Raw genomic sequence first — 23,924 nt, 5'->3', positions numbered from 1 at the left:
TGGCTTCCCAGATAGAACTCTCAACACAAAGCAGAGCGAGCCAGGTTAGAAAAGCCAAAAACTTTAATTTTCAACATGAGCTACATGGTCATGAACACAATGCAACGTGACCCACTCCAACCCAGGCGCCCCGGAAACCCTCCCTCCCCAAAGTCCCGAGTGGCTCCTGCTCCCAGAGGGGGAGTGAGAGAAAAGTGGGTGGATGGAGAGGCCCCCAGCCTGAGGACCCGGGGTCCGGCCTCCCAGCCACCCCCTTCGGAGGCAGGCATAGAATGAAAGGGCTCCAGATGTGATGCCTGAGGCCCCGGGTTCAAGTCTCCACTTTGCCCTCACAGAAGCTAGGAGTACATGGGCACAGTCAGCCTCCCCCACAGGGTTTGAGTCCGATGCGCTCATGGACATGGCAGCCTTCTGCCCACTCTGAGGCGCTGCTATACAGACAAGGGGCCCTCCCACAGAGCCAGGGGAATCACTGCGGGGGAACGGGAGAGGGCTCGGTCCCCTGGGCCGGGCACAGTGCTGCTGCTCAATAAATAAATGCAGGTGGCCTTGCCTGACGCAACAGCTGTGCTCCAAAGGGAGGGGGGCTCGGCGCCGCTTCTGAACACCGAAGTGCGCCCAGGAGCTCCTGGTTTAAGGAACCGGATGGTGAATCAGCTCGTAAAGTACGTAACCACCCCTAAGCTATCTGCTTCACCTCCTCTTAGAGCTCTGAGCTGTGGGAGAACTGAGTTCCAGTCCGGACCCCGCCGGGAACCCACAGTGGGACCTTAGCCGGTACTTTCCCTCCCAGGGCCTCAGCTTCCTCCTCCGTAAAGTGGGCTGACGATACAGGCCCCCTCTACCCCCCAGGGGCTCTTGTGAGGGTATACTCGACGTAAAAGCACTTGGAAAGCAAAAGTTTGAAAAGCACTACGGGAAGGTCAGATCTTGTTACATCGGAAAGTTTTGTGAGGCTTTCCTTAAGATGACGTGTGTCACAGCCGTCTCACTCCCACACAGCCCCCGGGCGGGAACCGGCACTTACCTCCCTCAGGTTGGTCCTACAGGGGTTCTGACCCACCCTCAGCAGGAACCCCTACCCAGACACCGAGGTCTGGACCAAATCCTGGGCACCCTCAGTCCGCTGGGCCGGACCCCAGGGCAGCTAGGGCTCTACGGTAACTCTCTCCGCCAAACTGGGGTCCGCAGAGATGGAACCAAGCAGGGCCCCGTGGCCCAGGGCTGAAAGGCCACAAATGCTTATCATGGCAGACATGCCTGGGCAGTGGCTTCCGGTCCCATGGAGGGAAGCACAACAGAGCCCCATCGCGCATCTGCTGAGGGGTCTTGGGCAAGTCACTTCCTGACTCTGGGCCTTAGTTTCCTCCCCTCTCAGATGGGCTACAATTTGCTCTTCCCATCTTTTCTGGGAGGCTCTACGGAGAGAAGGGAGGAAGAAGTGTCGTGGGCAACAGTGGCCCCACCTGGGCCTGCTCTGGTTCCAGCTCAGCCTCGGGTGGGAGGAGGCCAGGATGGAGGCGCCACCGAACTCCCAGGTGACCCCAGAGGCGAGCGTTCCCCTCGCCAGGCCTCAGTCTTCATCAGTAAAATGGACTTCATGAATGGTCCCAAAGGTCTGTTCCCAGCTGTATGGAAAGTGGACTCTGGAGAAGGGAAGTGGAGAAGACTCCCTCCCACAGCACCCCTGCATGTGACTTTTGGCCCAGAGATTGAAAAAAGAATCAGCCCCTCTATAAACCCTAGCCTCCCACTCCCAAATCCCACAATTCCACCTCTCTGCTCCTCTCCAGATGGAGCTTGAGCTGGCAAGGATCAGACAGCAGTAGGGACAGGCTGGCCTTGAAGGTTCCCCAAAGCTAATACTGAGAATAGTCACCCCCTCCCCAAATCCCCATCTCTTGGTGAGGACAGACAGTGGTTCCACACCAAATGGTCAGAGCCCCCTTGGAAGCGGGGCACGTGCTCACAACAATGATACGAAGAAACAGGGCTCCAGCCCCCACCCCACCCCACCAGGAGGTGAACTGAGATTTCACAGAACAAACAAGAAAGTCACTGAGGGGGGCCCTCGGTGACCACCCCCAGGATGTTGTTATTGCTTTGGAGCGTGCTCTCTCCCTTTATAAAGGCTGTGCAGACACCAGAGGGTAGGCTTGGGCTGGGGGGGCTCCGAGCCCTCTCTCCCTCTGTTTGGGACAGCCTGGCTCTGCCCCGTCTTTGAAAAGCTACCCCTGAACAACCAGAGCAGTGACGGCTGGAGAGAGAAGGTGCTCTCCTGGCTCAAAATATTCCAAATGGTGAGTAATAAACGAACAGCAGAGAAATCACACTGGTTAAAAAAACAAACAGGGGAGGGGCTGATTCTGGGCCTCAGATTAGAGGCCACCCAGAGCCCTGCTGCCTCCTGCCCCAGCCTTGGGATTCCACCCAGCACAATCCCAGGAAGCTCGGAAGAGCTCATCGATAAAAGAAAGGGGCATCTCTGTCTCCCCTTCCCAGTGCAGCATGGGAAGCTCTATGGAGGCGATATAACTCATCCGGGACTTTAAAGGCTCCCCAGGGCTTAAGGAGGCAGAGGGGAGGGGAGGGAAGGATAGAGGAGGAGAGGGATTCCAGGTGGAAGAAATTGCCAGATCAATAGCCTAGAGTGAGGCCAAGGACAAGGCAGGGCTGAACACAGCTGGGCATCCTCGGTGGAAAATGACCTCCTCCAATGGAGCCCAGGCCTCTCCACCAAGGCCCACAACCCTCAGGAGTGCTTCACAAATAAAACCAGTACCAAGGATAAGACGTCAGAACATCTGAGTATAAGGGGCAGCTCCAGCTACAACCGGGTCAGAGGGGTGGGGAGGGAGGAGGAGGGGCGAGAAGAGGAAGAAGAAGGGCTGGCCTCCCATGAATCAGGCTCCAGGCTCAGACCCAGACCAGTGAGGAGACAGCCGCCTCCTGGAATGTTCTGGTGTGCCTCCTCTCTACCCATCCTGGAACTCTGTAAAGACTATATGCAAGCTAAGAAGAGGCCCCAGGGCTTGGAACGCTAACTCTACCCAGCTAAACTGGACTACGCCCTACACAGCAGGGACTGGGTAATGAGGGGTGGTGGGCTGCTGGGTGCCTCCCAGGGGAGGTGGCAGAAATGTGCTTCTATAAAGAGGGGCCAGCCTGTGTCCTCCCAGCATGCAAAAGGGCTTCCGTGGGCCTCGGGGAGGGCCGGGCCAGGAAGGCAGCTACCCAGGCTTGCTTGAGAAGGAATCTCCTGATTCTTACACTCATGAGCCAAGGTAGTTGAGGCAGGGGCAGTGGGTTCTGCCCTTAGTACAGGATGGTTTGTTTAAAAAGACTAAAATAGGGAAGCTCTGTTGCCTCCCCAGACCCCTAGCCTGGAGGCAGAGGGGTAGACAAGAAGACCTTTGACCTCACCCAACGAGGAGGGATTCTCCTATATGGGAAACCCTTGCCTTGGCACCACTGGTCCCAACCCCAACTTTGCTTAGACTCCCTCTCCAATCCAGCGCCCCCAAATTCAGAGACGGTGAGCTCCCTGGACTTGGGGTTCTCGAAAATCAGGGTCCCGTGGCTCCTTCACCAAAACACAGACGACCCAGTTCTTTCCAGTCCATTTCCACACTATCTCGTTGCAATCCCACGGAGCTAGGCACCCTGGGGGTCTGTGCCAGGTCCAGGGCACCGCCTCCTCTCCTTTGGCCCCTGCTGGACCCCAATTCCTAGAGCCACCGGAAGAGGGGCAGGCAGGAAGGGACAGACAGATGGACTCGGACAGGCTGCGGCAAAGCTCCTTCCACGGGCAGGCGGAGGGAGGCCGAGCTCCTCATCATGTGGGAGGCTCTGGACCCCCCGGAGCTGGCTCCGGATCCTTGCAAAGCTGCCCCATCAGCTCTGGGGCAGGAGTAGCTGCCTGAACCCGGTGCCGCAGGAAAGACACTTGCTGGTAATTGGCACCATGGAGATGGCCGCTGGGTTCTGGACTTGGCTCCGGGCAGCGAGCTTCCGAGGAGGCAAAAAGGGGGAGCAGTCGGACAGTGTCTGGGACAGGAGGATGGTATGCTCTGCCACCTCAGTCTTTCCTTTCTCCGGATTGCAGCCACATCCACCAGGTCAAGAACCGGCCAAGTCAAAAGTGCAGCCAATCCCGTTGGGAGAGGGAAGGTCTTAGGGGGTAGGAGGCAAAAAGGGGGTGAGGAGGGGCCCTGGGGGTCAGGTCTCCCCGTTCTGCTTCCCCACTGTGGGGGAGAACCCCATCCTCCTCTGTTCAATGTGCCCCTGGGCCTGGGGTCCCAGGTTGGGGCTGGGCATTCTCCAGGCCTTCTTGGGGAGCCCCTCCCCACCCCGGCCCTAAGATCGCTCGCCACAGGGGCCCACGGTGCTCTCGAGGGACAACTGGGACGCCTGCCGGAGCAGGGGGCCCGCAGCTGGGTCCACCATGGAGGAGGTGGGGAAGAGCTTGTACCAGCCCACGGCCAGGGTGGTCAAGTCCAGCTCCTCCAGTAGCACTCGGGCCACACCCATGAACTGCTTCCGCTCCATGCGCCCATAGTTCCCCCACACGATCACCTGCGGGGCGAGAGACACTGCGGTTCAAATCTTGCCATTCACGGGCCCAGAACCAGAACTCAGGTCACCCTCATGCCCACCTGACCTCTGAGTCCTGTAGATGCTCCCGCCTTAAAATTGCTCAAGCCTGGGGTGCCTGGGGGAGCTCAGTCGGTTAAGCAAACGACTTCAGCTCAGGTCATGATCTCAGGGTTCATGAGTTTGAGCCCCGCGTTGGGCTCTGTGCTGACAGCTCAGAGCCTGGAGCCTGCTTCGGATTCTGTGTCTCCCTCTCTCTCTCTCTCTGCCCCTTCCCCACCTGCACGCTCTCTCTCAAGAATAAACAAACATGAAAAAAAAAACTGATCAAGCCTGACCATATCTTCCTGGCTCTAGTGCCGCCATTATTGCTTGCCTGGGCAACTGGCTTCCTGCCTCCCATCTAACTCTCTCCATTCCACCCTCCACACCCCCCACCTTTGAAGTTGAGCCTTGAGGGCTGGCCCTACAATGTGAGTCCCCTGCCTGGTACCCTCCCCCTGCAATCCCCACCAGGCCCTCTGCTTCCAGATTCTCAAAACCCCCCCATGAGAAACAAAACAAAGTTTTAAAAGTGGCTGGTGGATGTATGGTACACAAGCTAGCTTCCTTCCTTTTTCCAACAGACTCTTCTGTAGTGCCTGCCCCATTTCTTGGTCAACACTCTCCCTTGGAGCAGCTAGTCGGGTGGTTTCTGTGGCTGCAGGACCCTCATTTGCTCTTTTGGAGCTCAGAGTCTAACTCTGTCCCCTGTGGGGTTAGCCCACAAAGGTGGGCTGGCTCAGTCACTCCGTGGAGCCCGATGACTTTAATGCACAGCCTCTGGGGTCAGACACAGATGGGTTCAAATCCCAGTCCTGGCTGGGTGGTTTGGGTTAAGTCATCCAACCTCACGGGCCCTCAGAGTGGTTTCTAAGTGAAATTATCCCCAGTTTCCCTCGCAGGCAAGGATCAAAGGAGTGGACGTCCAAGCTCACTATGAACTGTCAGCTGCTTCTCGAGCACACAGGGCAAGATGACAACAGCGTGAGCCACTACTGCATACGGTGTTGGACGCTGCTCCAAGGCTCCATTGGCCTTAGATTCAACCCTCCCAACAACCCTACAAAATGTTTTGATTTCACAGCTGTTTCAACTGAGCCTCAGAGAAGTTCAATCATGTGCCTGAGATGGTTCACCTGACCAGTCTTCGATGCTCCTTGGGCAGCTGATCAGAAGTCCGCCTCTGGTGCCTGGATGGATTCATTTTAAACTGGGGTTATGGGCTGAACTGTGTTCCCCCAAAATTCATACTGAAGCCCTAACCCCCAGAATGTGACTGTATTTGGGAAGAGAGTCAAATGAGCCCATAATCCCATCCGACTGGTATAAGAAGAGGAGATTAGGACACGAAGAGAGAGAGAGAGCAGGGATGCGTGTGCACAAAAGCAAAAAGACACGTGAGGACACAGGGAGAAGGCGGCCTTTGCAAGCCAAGTAGAGAGGACTTGGAAGAAATGGAACCTACGATACCTCGAGCTTGAGCTTCTAGCCTCCAGGACCGTGAGAAATAAATTTCTATTGTGTAAACTCTCCAATCTGTGGTACTTTGTTACGGCGGCCCTAGCAAACTATTACAACTGGCATTCGGATCTCGCTCACGGGGCTGGTGGGTCTGTCCTGCTGTGACATCAGTCAGAGAGCTCACCAGCAAGGACCCCACTCAGCTTTCTCTTTCCCCATCCCCTCCACATCCCAGACAGGGATGTTCTGTGGAGCTTCTCCAAAGATGCTCAGGCCAGAATGCTCTACCTTTGTCTACTGGACCAGATCTGGCCCATAGATGTTTTTAAATTTTTTTTTCAGCGTTTATTTATTTTTGGGACAGAGAGAGACAGAGCATGAACGGGGGAGGGGCAGAGAGAGAGGGAGACACAGAATCGGAAACAGGTTCCAGGCTCTGAGCCATCAGCCCAGAGCCTGACGCGGGGCTTGAACTCCCGGACCGCGAGATCATGACCTGGCCGAAGTCGGACGCCTAACCGACTGCGCCACCCAGGCGCCCCTGGCCCATAGATGTTTTAAGTTGCATGTGAATGGCTCTAGACTAGAAGAGTTCTCCCAAACTTTTTTGACTAGTTTATACAGTAAGACATTTACATCATCACCCAGTGCATACAGGGGACTCCCAATTGAAGAAAGTCAGATAAGACCTGCCTAACTAAGAATGATCAATGTTTTCTTTCCTATTCTATTCTGTTAAACAAACAAACGAACCAACTTGTTGAGATTCGCTAAACGGATTTCACAGCTCGCTGATGGGTCTTAACCCTCAGGTTGAAAAATTCTGCCCTAGATAGGCCCTGGGCTTCCCAGTCTGGCCAAAGTCCCACTGTCTTGGCAAATTTGTAGCACGCTGGCCCCGCCCTCATTTGCTTTGCCTGCTCTGGTTAGAAGCAAAAAACTGAGGTACAAGCCAGAGGTGCCCAAGTGGTGACTCCAAGGCAGTGGGCATACGGTTCCTGCAGGCATCCAACCTGGGCCCTGCCAACACCCACGATGGGCAGCTATTTCTAGCTTGATGCCTGAGTCACCATTAGCACCCCCCTGATGGCCAGGGAACCAAACACCTCTCTGGATCCTCAACAGCTCCCAGTCTATTATCTTGTGCTCCAGGCCAAGCCCCCGGCTTCCAGAGGCTGTTCTGATAATGATTAATAATAACAAGAAGAACAATGGTGGCAGGCATTTGTGGGGCACTTACCATGGGCCGACCCTGCATTTTTCTTGCACAAGGCACCCATTTCGCTGTCACAATGTTATCTGTAGGTACTATGAGCACCCCCATCTTATGCCCATCTTACAATAAAGAAGCTGAGGGTCAGAAAGGAACTTGTTCAAAATTGAATTGTGGAGCTCAGATCAACCACAGTGCCCTCCTTCCTCCAGGTGAGGCCCTCCAGAGACACCCCCCACGCTGGGGTGCCCCCTCTCTCCCTCTGGAACTGCATACACAGACCTCGGGGCCCCTCACCTGCAGGACTTTGCCCTGGGGACTCTCAGGAAACAGCAGCACCTGGTTATACAGCGGGTCCAGCGACTTGCGAGCAACTTTGGTCTTCTTCTTGGCAATGCAGACGCCGTTCTCCAGCAAGTAGGCCTTGATGTAGGCCGCTGAGGACAGAGACCGGCGGGATGAGTTCGACTCTGGCCCCCAAATGGTGGGCAAATGGCACAGTAGGGGGAGGCTCCCCACCCACTGCTGGGGGCCAGATGGCCTCATGGGGTTTGGGGAGGCAGCTGCAGGGGTAAGTGTGGTGGTAGGTGTGAGTGACAGGGTGCAGCTGGGGTTGGGTGGGGCCTACTCCCCCTCCTTGGGTGATCCTACCTGCCCCCTCCCTGCCTTTGCTCACTCTGTACTTACCTGTTTCCTCCCTTAGTCCCCGATTTGCTCACCCCTTCCCTGGCTTACCCCTTCATCACTGACACATTCACCCAATACATGTTTGCTAAGCACCTACTTAGTGTGTGCCAAGCACCTAGGCATGGGGGTATAGCCATAAACAGGAAAGATGGTCCTTGTCCTCCAGAAGCTCAAACCAGTGGGGAAGACCAGTAAGGTCAACTGACAATCTCCAGTGGTTCTCAGAACAAACTCAAAACCACTACTCCCATGTGAGTCACTGGAGTTGGGACAAGGGAGTCCCCTGTAGTTGGGCCCAATTTTCTCTCTTCTAGACCCGGAAACCCCTCAGGGCCTCCCCGCCGACCTCCACCCCTGCCTTGTAGAAGGAAGGGCAGCCCCACACCTGGCAGTGTCTTGGAGCCTGGCTTGGCCGTCAGTCCCCGAGCCTGGATGATGTCCACTTCCAGCTGGCCATTCCGCTCCTGCAAGCCGATCTCCACGTCCCCTGCAAGGGGCCCCAAAGTACGGGACTGGGAAGTGGCTTAGAAGCTCGCCCAGGGGCTCAGCCTCTCGTCTCTACTTAGGGATGAAGCCCCCCCCTTCCCCTGCTCCCACCCAAAACAAGACCAGAAACCACTCCAACATGAGGCTCTGCTGAGCCTGTGGGTGCAGACTAGGCTCTAGGCTGGGTGCTCGGTGGATGGAGCCAAGGGGGATGGGGACAAGGGGGAGAACGAGGGCTTATGGTGCCCCCCATCAGGAATAGGTCTTGGGGCACTCACCCATCGGCGTGGTGGCCAGGGTCTGGCGACCCACGAACTGCGCTGGCCCCATGCTGCCGAGGAAGTCACTGAACTGCGCGTCTGACGCCAGGCAAACTCCCCCATAGTTAAGGCTGCAAGAAGAAAAAAATGAGACAAAAACTAATGTTCCCAGGAGCTGACTGAGGACTCTGATGACTCAGGCAGTCACCTCCAGAACCTCCCTCATTCCACGGGGATTCCGTCCACATCCATCACCCGGCCTCAGGCAGACCTCTGTCCTGTCTCTCCTTACTTCTTTCTATCTTCATGGCCCTCAAATCTCTACTTCGACTCCAAAATTCTAGGGCTTAGCATTTGTGTCCTGTACCATCCCCCCACCTCTCCTCACCAACCCTCAGGTTCCACCTCCATGAAACAGGTGTGACCATATCTGCCTCCCGGGGTGGTCGTAAGAAACATGGGAGGTGATGCTGGTCAGTGCCCGGCTCCCATGGTTTAGTGCCACAACACTGGTCCAGAGACCAGCAGCATGGCCCAGGAGCTAATGAGGAATAAACGTGCACCGCACTCTACTCCGACCTGCTGAATCCGTCTGCCTTTTAATGAGAGCCCCAGTAGACTCGTTTACACCTGACAACTCGAGACACACGGGACCAGGGGCTTGGCCTCGGAGGTCTGCCTTGGTTGCTGCTGCTCCAAGTTCACTGCGCCCTGTCTGTTGGGAATGAGACCGCAAATCTCCTTTGAAAAGCCCCTCCCCAAGGCACCAATTCCCCTGGAGTGGAGCAGAGCAGGTTCAAGAGTCTGGGCGTGAGCTCCGCCTGGCCAATCAGCACATTCCTTCCCTTGGCTGTTTACTGGCTCAGAGACCTGCACGTGGCCCAATTCAGCCCACAAGAATCTGGTTAGGAGGCTTTCGACTGTGGGGAGTGAGAAGCTCTTTTTTCCCACCAGGCTTGAGCCTGAGACAGAAGACTGGAGCCATTGGCAGCTATCTTGCCGCCATCTGGGGTCCGTGAAGGAAGCCATCATACAGGTGGCCTCGCATAAGCTCCTGGACCAAGTTCTGCCTAAAGCAGGATACTTCACCTCTTCCGTGGTTACATAAGTCAATAACAACTATTATTATTACAAATTATTACCTTTTTGCTTATGCCAATTTTAGCTAGTTTTTCCTCTCTCATCTCCGAAGTGGGAATAATAGTGTTCCCATTTCCTAGGTGTGAGATGAAGCACTGAGTACCATGCCTGACGTACCCTGTCACCTTCAGGAGCAAAGCACGGGCAACCCATTTCTCCATGTGACCCTCGCTCTGACCCCAGGATGTTGGTTCTTCATTTTACCACCATTATTCAGGTGAGGAAGCCCAGGTCCTGCTCGGACTAGAGCCATGGAGCTCACAGGGCAGTCAGCATTTGAGTACAACACTTCTGATGCCAATCCCCGGTGACTTCCCACCTGGGCAGGTCCCGAGGATAATAGTGAATTTTTAACAAGTGCCCACTGTGTGCCAGGTTTCACAGCAGCGGCCAGGGCGGTCTCTGAGCAGGAGGAGGAAAGCACCTTGGGGCATGGAGGGTACTGCATGCTTGGTTCGCTGCACAGAGAGCAGACTCTCCAAAGCTCCCCCCTTGGGAAACCTGCTGGGCTCTCAGCCTTGAAGGAGCAGGAAGAGCTTCCAAGGAAGGTGGGGTTTTGAGATCCACCCTGCACGGGTGCCCCTTCCTGCTTCTGAACCACTCAGCCCACTAGTCTGTCTTTCCTGAGGGACCAGACCCTGTACACTGAGACCCCACCGTCTTGCTGGGGAAATGCATTGCTCCTGAAGAAATGTCCTAAAGAAGACAGTATCACAAGACACACCCAGTCCCCTGCCCACCCACTTTGGGTTGGGTACCTCAGTACCAAGGACTTATTACTATGTGCCAGCACCCTTCCAGGCTCCAGGGCTTATTCAAGTCTTGTCCTCACGGGCCATATATTCTGGTGTGACTCATGAAGATTCTAGTGAAGCAGGTATGATTTTATTTAGCTAACATCAAGGACACTGAGGTTCAGCGCAGGAAAGCCACCTGCCCGAGTCACACAGTGAGAGGCTGGGAGAGGCAGGATTTGAACCTACATCTGTGGGCGGAAGACACACACTTAGCTCACTGCCACAGCACACGATAACCTCCCCTTGTCCAGGACTGGCCCCAGTACATGGAGTGGACTCCTAGAAGCCTGGTATGTGTTTGTTTCTTTCTTTCTTTAAAACATTTTTTTTTAATTTTTATTTATTTTTGAGAGAGACAGAGACAGAATGCCAGTGGGGTTAGGGACAGAGAGAGAGGGAGACACAGAATCCGAAGCAGGTTCCAGGCTCCAAGCCATCAGCACAGAGCCCGACGCAGGGCTCGAACTCACAAACCGTGAGATCATGACCTGAGCCAAAGTCAGACGCTCAACCAACTGAGCCACCCAGGCGCCCCTTTTTTCTCTTTCTTTCTTTTTTTTTTTTATTTTTTTTTATGTTTTTATTTTTTTTTAACGTTTATTTATTTTTGAGACAGAGAGAGACAGAGCATGAACGGGGGAGGGGCAGAGAGAGAGGGAGACACAGAATCGGAAACAGGTTCCAGGCTCTGAGCCATCAGCCCAGAGCCCGACGCGGGGCTCGAACTCACTGACCGCGAGATCGTGACCTGGCTGAAGTCGGACGCTTAACCGACTGCGCCACCCAGGCGCCCCCCCTTTCTTTCTTTTTTTCTAACATTCTTTTAAATATTTTCTTTTTATTTGACACACACACACACAGAGAGAGAGAGAGAGAGAGAGAGAGAGAGAGAGAATGCAGGGGAGAGGGGCAGAAGGAGAGAGAAAGAAAGAATCCCAAGCAGGCTCCACGTCCAGCACAGGGCCCGACATTGGGCTCGATCCCACAACCCTAGGATCGTGACCTGAGCCAAAATCAGAGTTTGACGCTCAATCAACTGAGCCCCCCATGTGCCCCAGTATGCATTTCTGAGTGCGGTGAATGTTGTTCTCATCTCTTCCTCCCGGACAGACAGCTCAATCTATTGCTCAGCCTTGTAACCAAGTGTGGCCAATATGAGCTGAAGGGATACAGGCCACTTCCAGGCCTAACCTATAAAAACCTCCCACATGCCATCTGTCCTGTGCCAGTCTAAGCCTATCGGTAGTAATGCCAAAGGCTAGAAATGCCTGGGGCACTCACCAGGAGCCGTGAGCTTCCCACAGACGTCTCCCCTCTCCAAACCAATGTAACGACTGGACCAACCCTTGTGGTTCTTATTATGATTGCACGATGCCCTTCAGCCATCAACCACCAGGAAACTGAAAAAATAAAGGCTTATACAAGACCTGGAAAACCACACAGCACACATGGGGTCTACACAGCAAGATCATGGGAAGAGGGGCACGAGACAGTGCACAGACCAGGGATTCTGCCTTTATTGAGTTCAAGGGTGGGGGCCTAGGGTCTCAGGGCATGCTCTTTATTGGTGAATTTAAAACACAAGAGTGGGCATTTAAAGAATGGGAAGAGAACAGACAAGTAGCCCAAATAGTTACTGAAATCAACCAAGATCTATAAATCAACCCAAATCTCTAAAACAAAAGAACCTCAGTTTCGGGGGAGGGGGAGCTGGCCTGGCTCTTTGTGTGGCTGGCAATTTGTTTGCCTCTTTAAAATGAATGCCTTAGCAATCAAAGCATAAGTCAGACTCCTGCACGACAAAAATAAAACAAAAACAAAAACAAGAAACTGTCAGGGCTCACAGGACACCATCTCACACCCATTAAAATGGCTACTATCAAAAACAAAATAAAATTAAGAAAACAAAATAACAAGTGTTGGCAAGGATGTGGAGAAATTGGAACCCGTTGCACTGTTGGTGGGAATGTAAAATGGTACAGCCGCTATGTAAAACAGGATGGCAGTTCCTCAAAAAAATTAAAAATAGAATTACCATATGATCCAACAATTCCACTTCTGGGCATATGCCAAAAAAAGTGAAAGCAGGGCTTCTGAGACACATTTGTACACCCATGTTCATAGAAGCATCGTTTGCAACACTCCGAAGGTGTCCATCGATGGAGGAACGGTCTGTACATACAATGGAATATTATTCCACCCGAACAAGGAAAGAAGCTGTGACACATTCTACAACAGGGCTGAACCTTGAAGATGTTACACTGAATGAAATCAGCCAGTCACAAAAGGATAAGCACTATGTGATTCCAATACAAGAGGTATTAGGGCAAATTCAGAGACAGAACGATGGTCGCCAGGGGCTGGGGGGGAGGGGAGAATGAAGAGTTAATGTTTTATGGGTCAGAGTTCACTTTAACAAGATGTAGAGTTCTGGGGGTGGATGGAAGTGATGGGTGCACAGCAGTGTGACTGTACTTAACGCCACTGACCCACACACTTGAAATCTGTTTCGGTGAGGGATGAAGGGGAAGGGGAGCCCCAGGCTTCCAGCTGTGGAGTGAGTAAGTCACCGGGATGAAAGGCACAGCATAGGGCCTTCAGTCAGTGATACCGTAACAGCGCTGCTGTATGGGGACAGATGGTACCGATGTATCACCATGTTGCACACCTGAACTAATGTAACATTGTGTCAATTATACTTCAGAAAAACCCCCAACTGTTATGATGGTAAATTGGCATCATGTGTATTTTAACCACAATTGGAAAAAAAAAACAAACCACATATGATTTTCTCTCTCTCCCCTCCCCCCCACATCAGAAGCCCTAAGAAAAAGGGAGCCTGGGCCCAACGACCAGAAACACCAGCATTGAAATTTGCATGAACAAGAAACGAATGTTTGCATGAAGTCATTGATTAAAGAGTCTGGTTATGGCAACTGGCACTGCTTAAACAAATACAGTGACCTTGACCCCTGGCCAAAGCTGATGGATCCACAGCTTAGACATCTGACCCAAGCTCAGTCAAACAAAAACTCCCTCTGGGAAACAAGACAGAGAAGCCCAGAGACTGAAAGTCCTGAGAACTGAGTCCCGTGCGTAGCCCTCACCAGGAGCCCCAAACTAGCCCCCCAATCCAGGCTGCCCAAGCTCTGCCCTCGACCATGTGAGACACCTGAGTGGCATGACAGTACCTTCTGTTTTTACTTAAGCTATTGGCAGGGTTGATGGCAGGATAATAATTTGACATTGTAGCCTGAGTGTTTTTCCTTTTCGTGATTTCCTACCATCCCTCCACCTTCTTCCATTCAGGCAGGAGCCTCAGACAAGTGATGACCCAGTAGAAGGCAGACAATAAGCATATTCTTGGCTGTTGAGTTTCAAATCCAAGAAGAAACAGAAGGATGCGCACAAACCACGCGGTCCTGCACCACCACCCCCAATAAACAAACAAACAACTCCCCAGCCTGAGAGAGCAGAGGGAGTCAGGGAGGACAAGAGGGTCCGCGGGTAAGATCTGGGTCCCTGGGCTGGGCTGGTGGTGCTGAGCGATGACAAAAAACCCCACACAGGCCTGGAGAATCTGAAAGCAGAGGGGCCTTGTGCCTATTTTTCCTACTGGGTGGAGCTGAGAAACGAACATGACGCTTTGCAGAAATGGCTGCCTGGTGTCTTGTCAAGTGAACCTGTGTCTGAGGCTGTGTGTGTCCCTCCATGCCGGAGAGAAGCATATGTTCCTGCTGTACCCAAGAGAGGGCCAAACCAAAACAGAGGCAGAGGAGTACTGAATCCAAGCAGTCCGGCTTCTGAATCTATTATCTCAGCAATTATGCAACAGCCTCATGGAGAAAGTATGGGAGAAACTTAAGTATCTAGGGATAGAAATGTGTACCTATTATTCCTGCAAAGATCCTTAATTAACAGCACCAAAGCTAAGACCCAGACTTCCTCACAACTGAGGACATGGGACTTCCTCCACAGCCCTCTTTTCCAACCCATGCTCCTGGCCATCTGTGGGGTCCAGGCTCCATTCTGTAAGGAGGGTCTGGGCTCCAAAAGCCCAAGAAACAGCGGTGCCTCTTGGGTTCCAAGTCACCGTAGGGCCCAGCCTCCCAGGCAGAGCGAGGCTTCTGCAGCCTGAAATTGAAAGTTCCCTCCAACATCATCATCGTCTGCTCCTCAGTTCCTGATGGGATTGTGAACAGACAATGGGGAACTGGCAGGCCTGGTAATTAGCAGTAATTGTTTATAATATCTGGGCGGCTGCCTGATTTCCCATCCCAGGGTGCCTCGCCAGCTGCCAAGGAACCAGGCAGACGCCCCAGAAACCCTGAATGGGTTATCACATCCTCCATGGGGCTGGAGGACGGAAGAAGCAAGTGGTGACGGGTCCCTGCTGGCCTGAGGACCAACTGTATCAGGGACCCCACTCCACCTCGGGTTCTTCCCTGGAAGAGGATAAAAGGCAGGGGACACAAAGTCAGAGCTGGTTCTACTCACTGGTCACCTGCCTGCTGTGTGATCTCTGGCAAGCAGCTGGTGTCTCTGTGCTTGAATCTTCTCATCTGCACTCAGGACCACACCTATCTACCTCTTGGATAGTGTGCAGCCATTCCTTTGGCAGGTGCCTGTGCTGTACCCATTTTAAATGCTTCAAAAATGTCTGCTCATAGGAGCCACTCTCAAGGGGGTGGGAAAGAGCCTGCTGAGTTAAATACCATACACATGCTACTACTTAGACCATGCCTGTATGCAGTAGGAACTCAGTAAATGTTCACTGCCAAACCTTTCAGCTGGTCTAAAACTTGGAAAGTATGGTGGTTAAGACTGGACTTTGGCATAATACAGACCTTGGATTCCAGTGCTGTGCAACCTGGGGTGAGTTTTGTAACTTCTCCGAGCTGCTATTTCCTCATCTATGAAATGCAGATCAACTATAATCGCCTTACTGAGTTGCTGGGGAGAGTCAGTGAGGTAACACAAGCGAGGTGCTCAGTATAGGACCTGACAACACAGTATGTGCTGAGTGAATAAAATCTGGTCCCTGCCGCCTGGCCTGGGAGAGCCTCTTCTCCCTCTTCATGGCATTTTCATGGCACTTCTGAGTCCCGGCCTGTCTGGAAGTGTAGCATCTGGATGCCTGAGACCAAGCCCAGGCCAACTAGGGGGTAGTGGGGGATGGGGGAGGGCTGCAGTAGCTGGTTTCTCCTGAGGACACATGTGAGCCACGCGGGTGCAGGCACAGGCCTAAAACAGGATTACAATCCGTGTTCCACTGGGCTTTTATTTTTGTGTTAATGGTGAAATAAGATTGCCTGCATTTCAACTCTCATTAGTTTTGTTTGGGGAGCTGAAACCCATTTGTCTTTTATTATTAACCTTTGAGCTCAGTTTGGACTCTGGATTTTCTGTGCTCTTGACAGTTCAAGAAGTAATTGGGTTATTTGGGGAGTGACTCTTCTCTTTTCCAGATGGATCACCTGTCTCAGTTGCATCCGAAATTAAAAGGCTGCACAGCCCTCCTGGTGATTATGGGTTATGTGCTTCTGAAAGAAAGGTCTTAGTAGTTTATGGGTTCTCTTCCATTCACTGTCTGCCCCCCTGTTTCCACCCATCCATCTACCCTCCCACAGACTGGTGAGCCTACACTACAGCCAGTTCTGCTGTAACACAGAATATACATTCCTGAAAATCACTCTGCAGTGCAAAATGCTTCAATAAAAAATCAGCTTATGGGGAAAACAGGGTTAATTAAGGGCACAACACCCAAATACTACATCAGTATCACATCCACAAAAAGAAAAAAAAAAAAGACAGGAACATGGTGAAAGTGGTAGCACAGTCTTTATACACATTAAAAGGTTAAGAAATGCATAAATGCCAAAACAAATACAGCGCTGTACCTAGGAGATAACCTAAAGTCTGCTTGTGGAAACGAGTGTCAGAGGGATGGCAGCCGGTGAATTACCGTGCCTGGCGGAGCAGGGCTTTCTGAAGTGGGACGCCGGGTGTGGACAGAACACCAGCCAGGAGCTGTGGGAAGCAGGGAGCTGCTGGCCGTGTGTCTTATGTATTCCCGTGTAGGGGCAGTTTCTGCGTTCCCCTAGTGTGTCCCATGGATGAAACGCACCTGAGCAAAGGCGAAATCTGTACTGCACTCAAATTATTCCCTAATACTTCAACTGTGTTGGAACAAATTCATGTTTTCAAAACAAGCGTTGTAGCAGAATTGACTGTATGCAAGGACACACAGAATCCGCAATCCCCACTCTGGCTTCTCAAGTATTCAAGACATTTCCAAACCTGCCCCCAAGCACATGAGTGCAGCTCACAGGCATGAAGCCAGGGATTTGATTCACGTATCAAATAGATAACCGAAAGGGAAACCAAGGCACAGAAATGTTACATAACCCAACCAAGATCACTCTGCTAGGAAGTGGCAGTCTGACTGCAGAGTGCATCTTCTTAACTACTCTGCTGTGCTACCTCTGTGTGCCCTGAGGAAACCTTCACCTTAACCAGAGCAGAGCACAGGGGCTTGCACTGCAAGCCCTGGGGTCAAGCAGGCCTGCATTTGAATCCTGACCACCCCCCCCCCAATCCACTAGCTGTAGAGACACATTCTTCACCTCTCAGAAAGCCTGGGTTTCCTTTTTGGTGAAGCAGGAAAAAACCATAGGATACCCCTCAGTGCTGTTGTAAGTACCGAATGACATAAACCCAGAACCAAATCTGGCACAGTCAAATGTTCCATAAATACTAGTGCTTATAAAGCAGAACAAAACATGTCCCCCTGTCTCCTAGCCCACAGCCATATCCAGTGCTGGTTTGTCCTTCAGGCACAATGACTCTGTTAAATAGCAGAAGTGGGGAAGAGAAAGGGGGTTCCAACCACCCACCAGGTCTCCTGGGCCTTTGGTGACTAGGGAAACAGCCTTGGCAAAATGTGACCCTGAACCCAGGTGCAGTGGCCATGCCATCAGCTCACAGTCTGCTTTCCAGGGCTCTGGGCACAGTGATCCAGACACCCAGGGAGCTGGATGTTGATGACCCAGACGCCTTAGAACAATGCGGGACACAGGGAAGGAGCAGGAGGGGCTCTGGGAGCCAGCTTGGAGAGCTTCCGGGCCCCAGAGAGGATGCCGGGCCCCCGATTCTGAGTGATGGAGGCTGGGGAGGTGCAGGAAGGAGTGAAATGTGGGTGTGCTTCTGCCCGCAGTACCTATCCGATATCTACCAAAATGCGCTAAATATCACCTGCAGGGCAATGCTGGGCAGGCACTGAACTCAGATAGACAGACACACGTGTGACAATTATGACAGAGTGGAGGGTGCTGTGGTGGGGGAGATCAGGCTGTGGAAGCCGCTGAGACAGCCAGAGGTATGGCAGACCTCGATGTTCCGCCTCCCCTGCCCACACCCGGGGCAGACATTGCTAATCGACCTCAGCATTCCTGCCGAGGCTAGAACGGGCTCCGGAATCGTTCTCCACACAGCATTCCAGGGAGCCACTATCAATTAACCGAAGCTGGCACCGGAGATGAAGCGTATGCGCCAGTTCTTAGCTGCGATCTGGAGGAGGAATGAGTCAGAGGGTGGAGGGGGAATAGAGGTAGGAAAGGCAGTGCAGGTAGAGGAAGCAGAGACCTGGAGAGGAGACAGAGGTTCAGGGCTCTGGAGCAGGGGGCACAGTGAGGCCGGGAAGAGGCTGGCAGAGATCAGCGGAAGTAAGTGCTGAGTGACAGACTATGGAGTTTAGACCAAAAAGGAGTCTGCATACATCCCCACAGGAGTGATGAGTGGCCTCGCCAGGGGGGTGGGAGGGAGAGAAATGGATGAGTCAAAGATAGTTAGGAATAAAATGGAAGAGCCCAGTGATGGGTTGGATATGGAACACAAGCGGCGAAGCTGCCTGGGAGAACCCCAGGCTTCTGGTTTGGGCAGCCAGGAGGCGGTAGTGCTGTGGGCTCAGACAGCAGGCTCTGTTTACCCGGACCCCCACATCTTCCAACCCTTGCCACATCAGTGCTCACCAACCTCTAACAGTCAGGACCTGTGTTCCTCTGGCCCTAAAAGCTCACTCTGCTGCAGGGAGGGCAGGAGAGTTAACTGAAAGCAGCCACCAAACAGTAAGTGACCTGAGTCAAGAATGAATATTTAGCTCCCCTCACCCGCTCCTCCCGGGGTTAGCTTCGGGGTGCACGGTCCCCCTGACTGCCAGAGTCCCCTTCAGGATCAAGCTCTGGTTGCCCGTGGTGGCAGCTCGCTTCTTAATTAATTTTTTTTTAATTTTTTTTCAACGTTTATTTATTTTTGGGACAGAGAGAGACAGAGCATGAACGGGGGAGGGGCAGAGAGAGAGGGATACACAGAATCGGAAACAGGCTCCAGGCTCTGAGCCATCAGCCCAGAGCCTGACGCAGGGCTCGAACTCACGGACCGTGAGATCGTGACCTGGCTGAAGTCGGACGCTTAACCGACTGCGCCACCCAGGCGCCCCAATTTTTTTAAATGTTTATTTATTTTTGAGAGCGAGAGACAGAGCATGAGCAGGGGAGGAACAGAGAGAGAGGGAGACACAGAATCTGAAGCAGGCTCCAGGCTCTGAGCTGTCAGCACGGAGCCTGATGTAGGGCTCGAACCCACGAACCGTGAGATCATGACCTGAGTTGGAGTCTGGTGCTTAACCGACTGAGCCGCCCAGGCACCCCAGCTCGCTTCTGAAAGCACATGCTCCTGCGTGCCTGCTTTGCTTCTCTCACGTGCTCCTCTGCCATGGTTTTCTGGAACCATCTCCCAACTGAACTACTTGGACTCAAATCCATTTTTCAGGCCTGGTTCTGGGGAACCCAAACTAAAGCAGACAGTCACCAGGGAGTATCTCAAGATTCAGGGGTGTCTGGGGAGGCACTATTCTCATGGCCCTTTCTCAGGGGGCTTGAGCCCCTGCCCTTTATCTGGGAGAGATGGGCCTGCTGGAGGGGAAGGTGGGAAGCTTGACTCTGCCAAACCCACAGCTGTTCCCTTCCATCCTTGACACAGAGAACTCCAATTTTCATTGAGGCAGAACGGGGCCCAGGGAAGGAAAGCCCTGCCCCAGGAGATACACCAGGATTGGTCCGACACCCTGAGACCCAGGCAGGGAAAAGATGAAGGGATTCATTGAGCCACCAAACCACCCTAGAAGCGTCCACCTTCAGAAATCTTGATAGATGCAACCATTAAGTAAGGGAAAGAGTCAAGTGTAAAGGTTAAGGGCAGACTCCAAAGCTTAGATTTGAAGGCTGGCATTTAAAACCACTTACTGGCTGAGTGACCTTGAGCAAGTTAATTAACCCTTTTGGCTTCCTTTTCCTCGTCCGTAAAATGGGGGACATGAACAGTCTCAGTATCATCAGGTTGTCGTGAGGATTAAATGAGCTGTTATACGTAAAAGCACTTTGCCCGGTGCCTGCCCAGAACAAGTGCTCCATAAGGGTTAGCTCTAGAACATTATTACCACTAAGCCAGGGCTTCTCAAGCTTCATGTACACACGACCCAGCTGGAGATCTTGTAAAAATTCAGATTCTGATTCAGTGGGTCTGGGGTGGAGCCTGAGAAGCTGCATTTCTAACATACTCCCAGGGGACCCTGATGCAGCTGGACTGTGGGCCACACTTTGCACAGCGAGTGCTGACGTCACTGTCAGCTAATATCGTGCAACCTGGAGCCCAAGGATCTTCGCTGACAGAATGGCCCCACCCACATGCACCCCTTCCCCAGCCCAGAGACCTGGCTAGGAGGCAGTGCTTTCCAAGTTCTCTATGCCCATCTTTTGCAGCTCTCACTTCACTGATAACTGCTTGGTCAGTGCAGGCCAGGGTGTCCCAGGTGCCCGGCCCTAGCACACTGTAGGTACTCGATCATCACTGCCAAAATAAAACCCCCTGCGGCCACTTGCAGAAATACACACGCCCAGTGATCCAGCGCATGGGCAGACGGACCCAGCAGTGCCAGGGGCCGCAGGCTCGCGGGGGCAGCTCAAGCACACTGGCTCCTCGTAAGCCTCAGCTGGGCTGGCAGGAGCCCAAGGGGAGGACAGTCACACCCCCTCCTATTTCAGAGCCTGGCATCTGGGTCCCACCAGCGCCCAAAATACCTCCAGAACAAGGAGGAGGCCAACCACAGCTCCATGCCCCCACCTGTTCTTTCTAGGTCCCTTCCTGGCCCAGGTGTCAGGTGGAGCGTAGAACCTGGCCGGGTTCCATCAAGACTCAGACCCTCTCTGGAGGGCAAGAGTCTCCCCTCTGCTGGAACTTGCATCCTCCAACCCACCTAGTCCTTCCTCAGCTGGATGCACGATATCCACCCCAGACTTTTTGATAATCAAAACCATCACAGCCAACATCAACCCCATACTTGCTCTGTGCTAAGTACTTACAGACATGATTGCATCGGGGGTGGCTCCCTGTATCCGTTAGGATGCAACTGGCCACAAGGAGCAAAATACCCAATTAACAGGGGCTGAATCAACAACCAACAACAATAATCATAGACAATAATAATAGACTAATAGTGCATGCTACGTACCAGTCGCTGTTCTAAGCGCTTGCACATGTGTTAATTCATTTAATCCATACCACAACTCTTTTAGTGGTCTATACTATCATTGTCCCCTTTCCATAGATGAAGAAACTGGGCTCAAAGAAGTAAAGTAACTTCACCAAAGTCACACACCTATGAAGAAGCAGAAATGAGAGAGGCACCCGGGTGGCTCAGTCGGCTGAGCGTCCGACTTCAGCTCAGGCCACCATCTTGTGGTTCGTAAGTTCAAGCCCCACATCAGGCTCGCGACCCGTCAGCCTGTCAGCCCAGAGGCTGCTTCAGATCCTCTGTCCCGCTCTCTCTGCCCCTCCCCTGCTTGTGCTCTCCCAAAAATAAATTTTTTTTTTTAAAAAAGAAGGAGAAATGAAGCACAAACCAGGACAGTTTGACTCCAGAGTCTTGACTTGAAGCGTAAGAGGCTGAGAGATGTGCTCAAGGCCACCTGGGGGTCAGTGGCAGAGCCAGGGACTAGGACCCAAACCTGACCCCCTGAAACTCAGCAGAGACCCACTACTACCCAGATGCCTAGAATATCTTCCTCCAAGTTTGGCTGCCTTGCCAAGTTTCTCAGGTTAAAGAAAACATTTGTTCCCTTCCTCCTCCTCCTCTTCCCCTCCCTTCCGCCTGTCCTCCTCCTCTCCTCGCCCTCCGGAAAGCCTCCCGAGGAGGTGGGTGGAACGGCAGCATCTGCCAAGGCAAGGCCATTCACAGAGGCCGGAGATGCCCAGTTTAGGAGGGGCTGGGGGTGGGAAGGCCTCCAGCCAGCAGGAACCCCCAGCTGGGAGGCAGCGTCAGAAATGAGAGGAGAGCAGGAGGTGGTGGCCAAGCCCCTGCCCTGCCCTCGGACAAGCCACTTAGCCCGTGCTGTCCAGTGGAATGGTCTCTGAGGACAGAGAGGCTCTATATCTGCACGGTCCCAAACGGTTGCCTCTGGACACGTGTTGCTGTGCACCTGAAATATGGCCAGTGTGATGGAAAAAGAGATTATTTCACTTTATTCAATTTTAATTAATTTACATTTAAATAGCCACGTGCCTAGTGTCCGCTGTACTGGTTGGCACAACTTTACCCTTCCCCAGCTGAGGATGGCTAAGACAAGAAAGCAATGTGTTGCCATGGAATGAGTCCCCACTGGGAGTCAGGACTCCTGAGTTCCACACCTGTTAATGTGCTGTGTGACCCAGAACAGGTTCCTGAACCTCTCTGGGTACACTGATCATCACTCTGGAGCAAAGTTTCATTGCTAGGGATCCACAGATGGGCTTTAGGGGAATCTGGGAACCCCTTACAGGTATGAAAAGAGGATGTAGGTCTGTGTGTGTGTGTGTGTGTGTGTGTGTTAGGGGGCATGTGCATGCCAACAACTTTCCCAAAATTCTCAAAGAGGTCCATAATTGCTGCAGACAGGAGAACATCCTGGGGAAAGATTAGTCCTCCCCCAGGGAGCCTTTAGAAAATGGAGTTCCTGAGTTCCACTCCCAGAGACCCTGATTCCAGGCACAGGCCCCTGCAACCCGTATGGGGAGCAAGTGCCCAGTGATTCTGATGCATCAGGGGAGAGAGGTGCTGGCAAGGAGGGAGTCATACCCAATGTTCTATGACTCGATGTTTGTGAAACTCCTTAACAAGCAGTAATATGTATTTTTAAAAACCACTTGTAATTTAAGAAACTAAGAAAGTGAAGATGACACAGTAACACTCATAATAAGACCCCTCTCCACACCCTTATTTCCCAGAACTCACATGTGGCACTCGTGTGCCGACACCGTCCTGTGCTCTCTGTAAATATTAACCCACTGAATCCTCACAACACCCCTCTGAGGCTGGTACGAGCACCCCATTTTACAGATGAGGAAACTGAGGTGCAGAGAGGGGACTTGCCCAGGATCACGCAGCCAGTGGGCAGTTGGGCCCCAGAATCTGCTCCACGCTGCTCCACCACTGGGGCTCCTTGTTTATCACCCCCCTTCTGGACTACCAGGAGTGCTGAGACAATGCCCCGACCAGCCTGAGGCTGACCCAGGGCTCCTGGACGGGGTAGCTCAGCCCTGCCCGCCCCACGCCACAGGGCTCTCGAGAGCCAGGAGGGCTGGCAGCAGGCTGGCCCCACACTCACTTGCCCTCGGAGCCGTAGCTATTCATGCTGTCCTCGATGGACTCGTGGCTGGCCTGGCGCAGTGTCCGGCTGGGCATCTCCACTGCCAGGCCGGTCTCCGTGCTCCTCTGGATGGCCCCCTTCAGCCTCCGGCTGTCCCCTTCTGGGCAGAGAGGCCAAGAGAGATGGGGAAAGAGACACAGGATGGGAAGGGGACAGAGAGACAAGTCATCTGGTTAGTGTTACAGTGGCTGGTGTCGGCCCCCACCCCCAGACCATCAAATTCCTACCACCTGCCCCACCTGTACCCCCCTTCCTGGGGCAGCCATGCCCTTCATACCCACCCAACAAGCAGTGTCACATGAGTCCCGTTAACTAACGCATTCATTTACAGGTACTTTTTCTTCCTTGAATCCATCTCTCCCCTGCAACTTTCTACAAATCATTTCTCCTCTTCCTCTTCAGCTACTGTTTTTTTAGAGTTTATTTATTTTGCAAGGGGAAGGGCAGAGAGAAAGAGGGTAGAGAGAGAATCCCAAGGAGGCTCCGAGTTGTTAGCATGGAGCCT

At 52.9% G+C, this 23,924-nt stretch overlaps 1 protein-coding gene across 2 annotated transcripts in view; it reads right to left on the bottom strand.

Moving 5' to 3' along the window:
• Positions 1–45: 45 nt before the first annotated feature.
• Positions 46–23,924, bottom strand: part of RIMS4 (regulating synaptic membrane exocytosis 4) — a 64,298-nt gene continuing 40,419 nt past the window's right edge. Inside the window, exons 2-6 of one of the 2 annotated variants that reach the window (XM_043602293.1) lie at positions 23,378–23,519; positions 8,761–8,873; positions 8,382–8,483; positions 7,607–7,746; positions 46–4,575 (exon numbers count right to left, since the gene is read on the bottom strand). In XM_043602293.1, coding sequence (XP_043458228.1) covers positions 4,357–4,575; positions 7,607–7,746; positions 8,382–8,483; positions 8,761–8,873; positions 23,378–23,519 — 716 coding nt within the window. In that variant the 3' untranslated portion in view covers positions 46–4,356. The remainder of the gene's footprint in view (positions 4,576–7,606; positions 7,747–8,381; positions 8,484–8,760; positions 8,874–23,377; positions 23,520–23,924) is intronic. The other variant, XM_043602294.1, reaches the window with a different exon arrangement.

Source organism: Prionailurus bengalensis, chromosome A3, assembly GCF_016509475.1.
Source record: "Prionailurus bengalensis isolate Pbe53 chromosome A3, Fcat_Pben_1.1_paternal_pri, whole genome shotgun sequence".
Classification (NCBI taxonomy): domain Eukaryota; kingdom Metazoa; phylum Chordata; class Mammalia; order Carnivora; family Felidae; genus Prionailurus; species Prionailurus bengalensis.
Note: the sequence above shows the minus strand (reverse complement) of the source record. Positions and strands in the feature narration are given on the sequence as shown.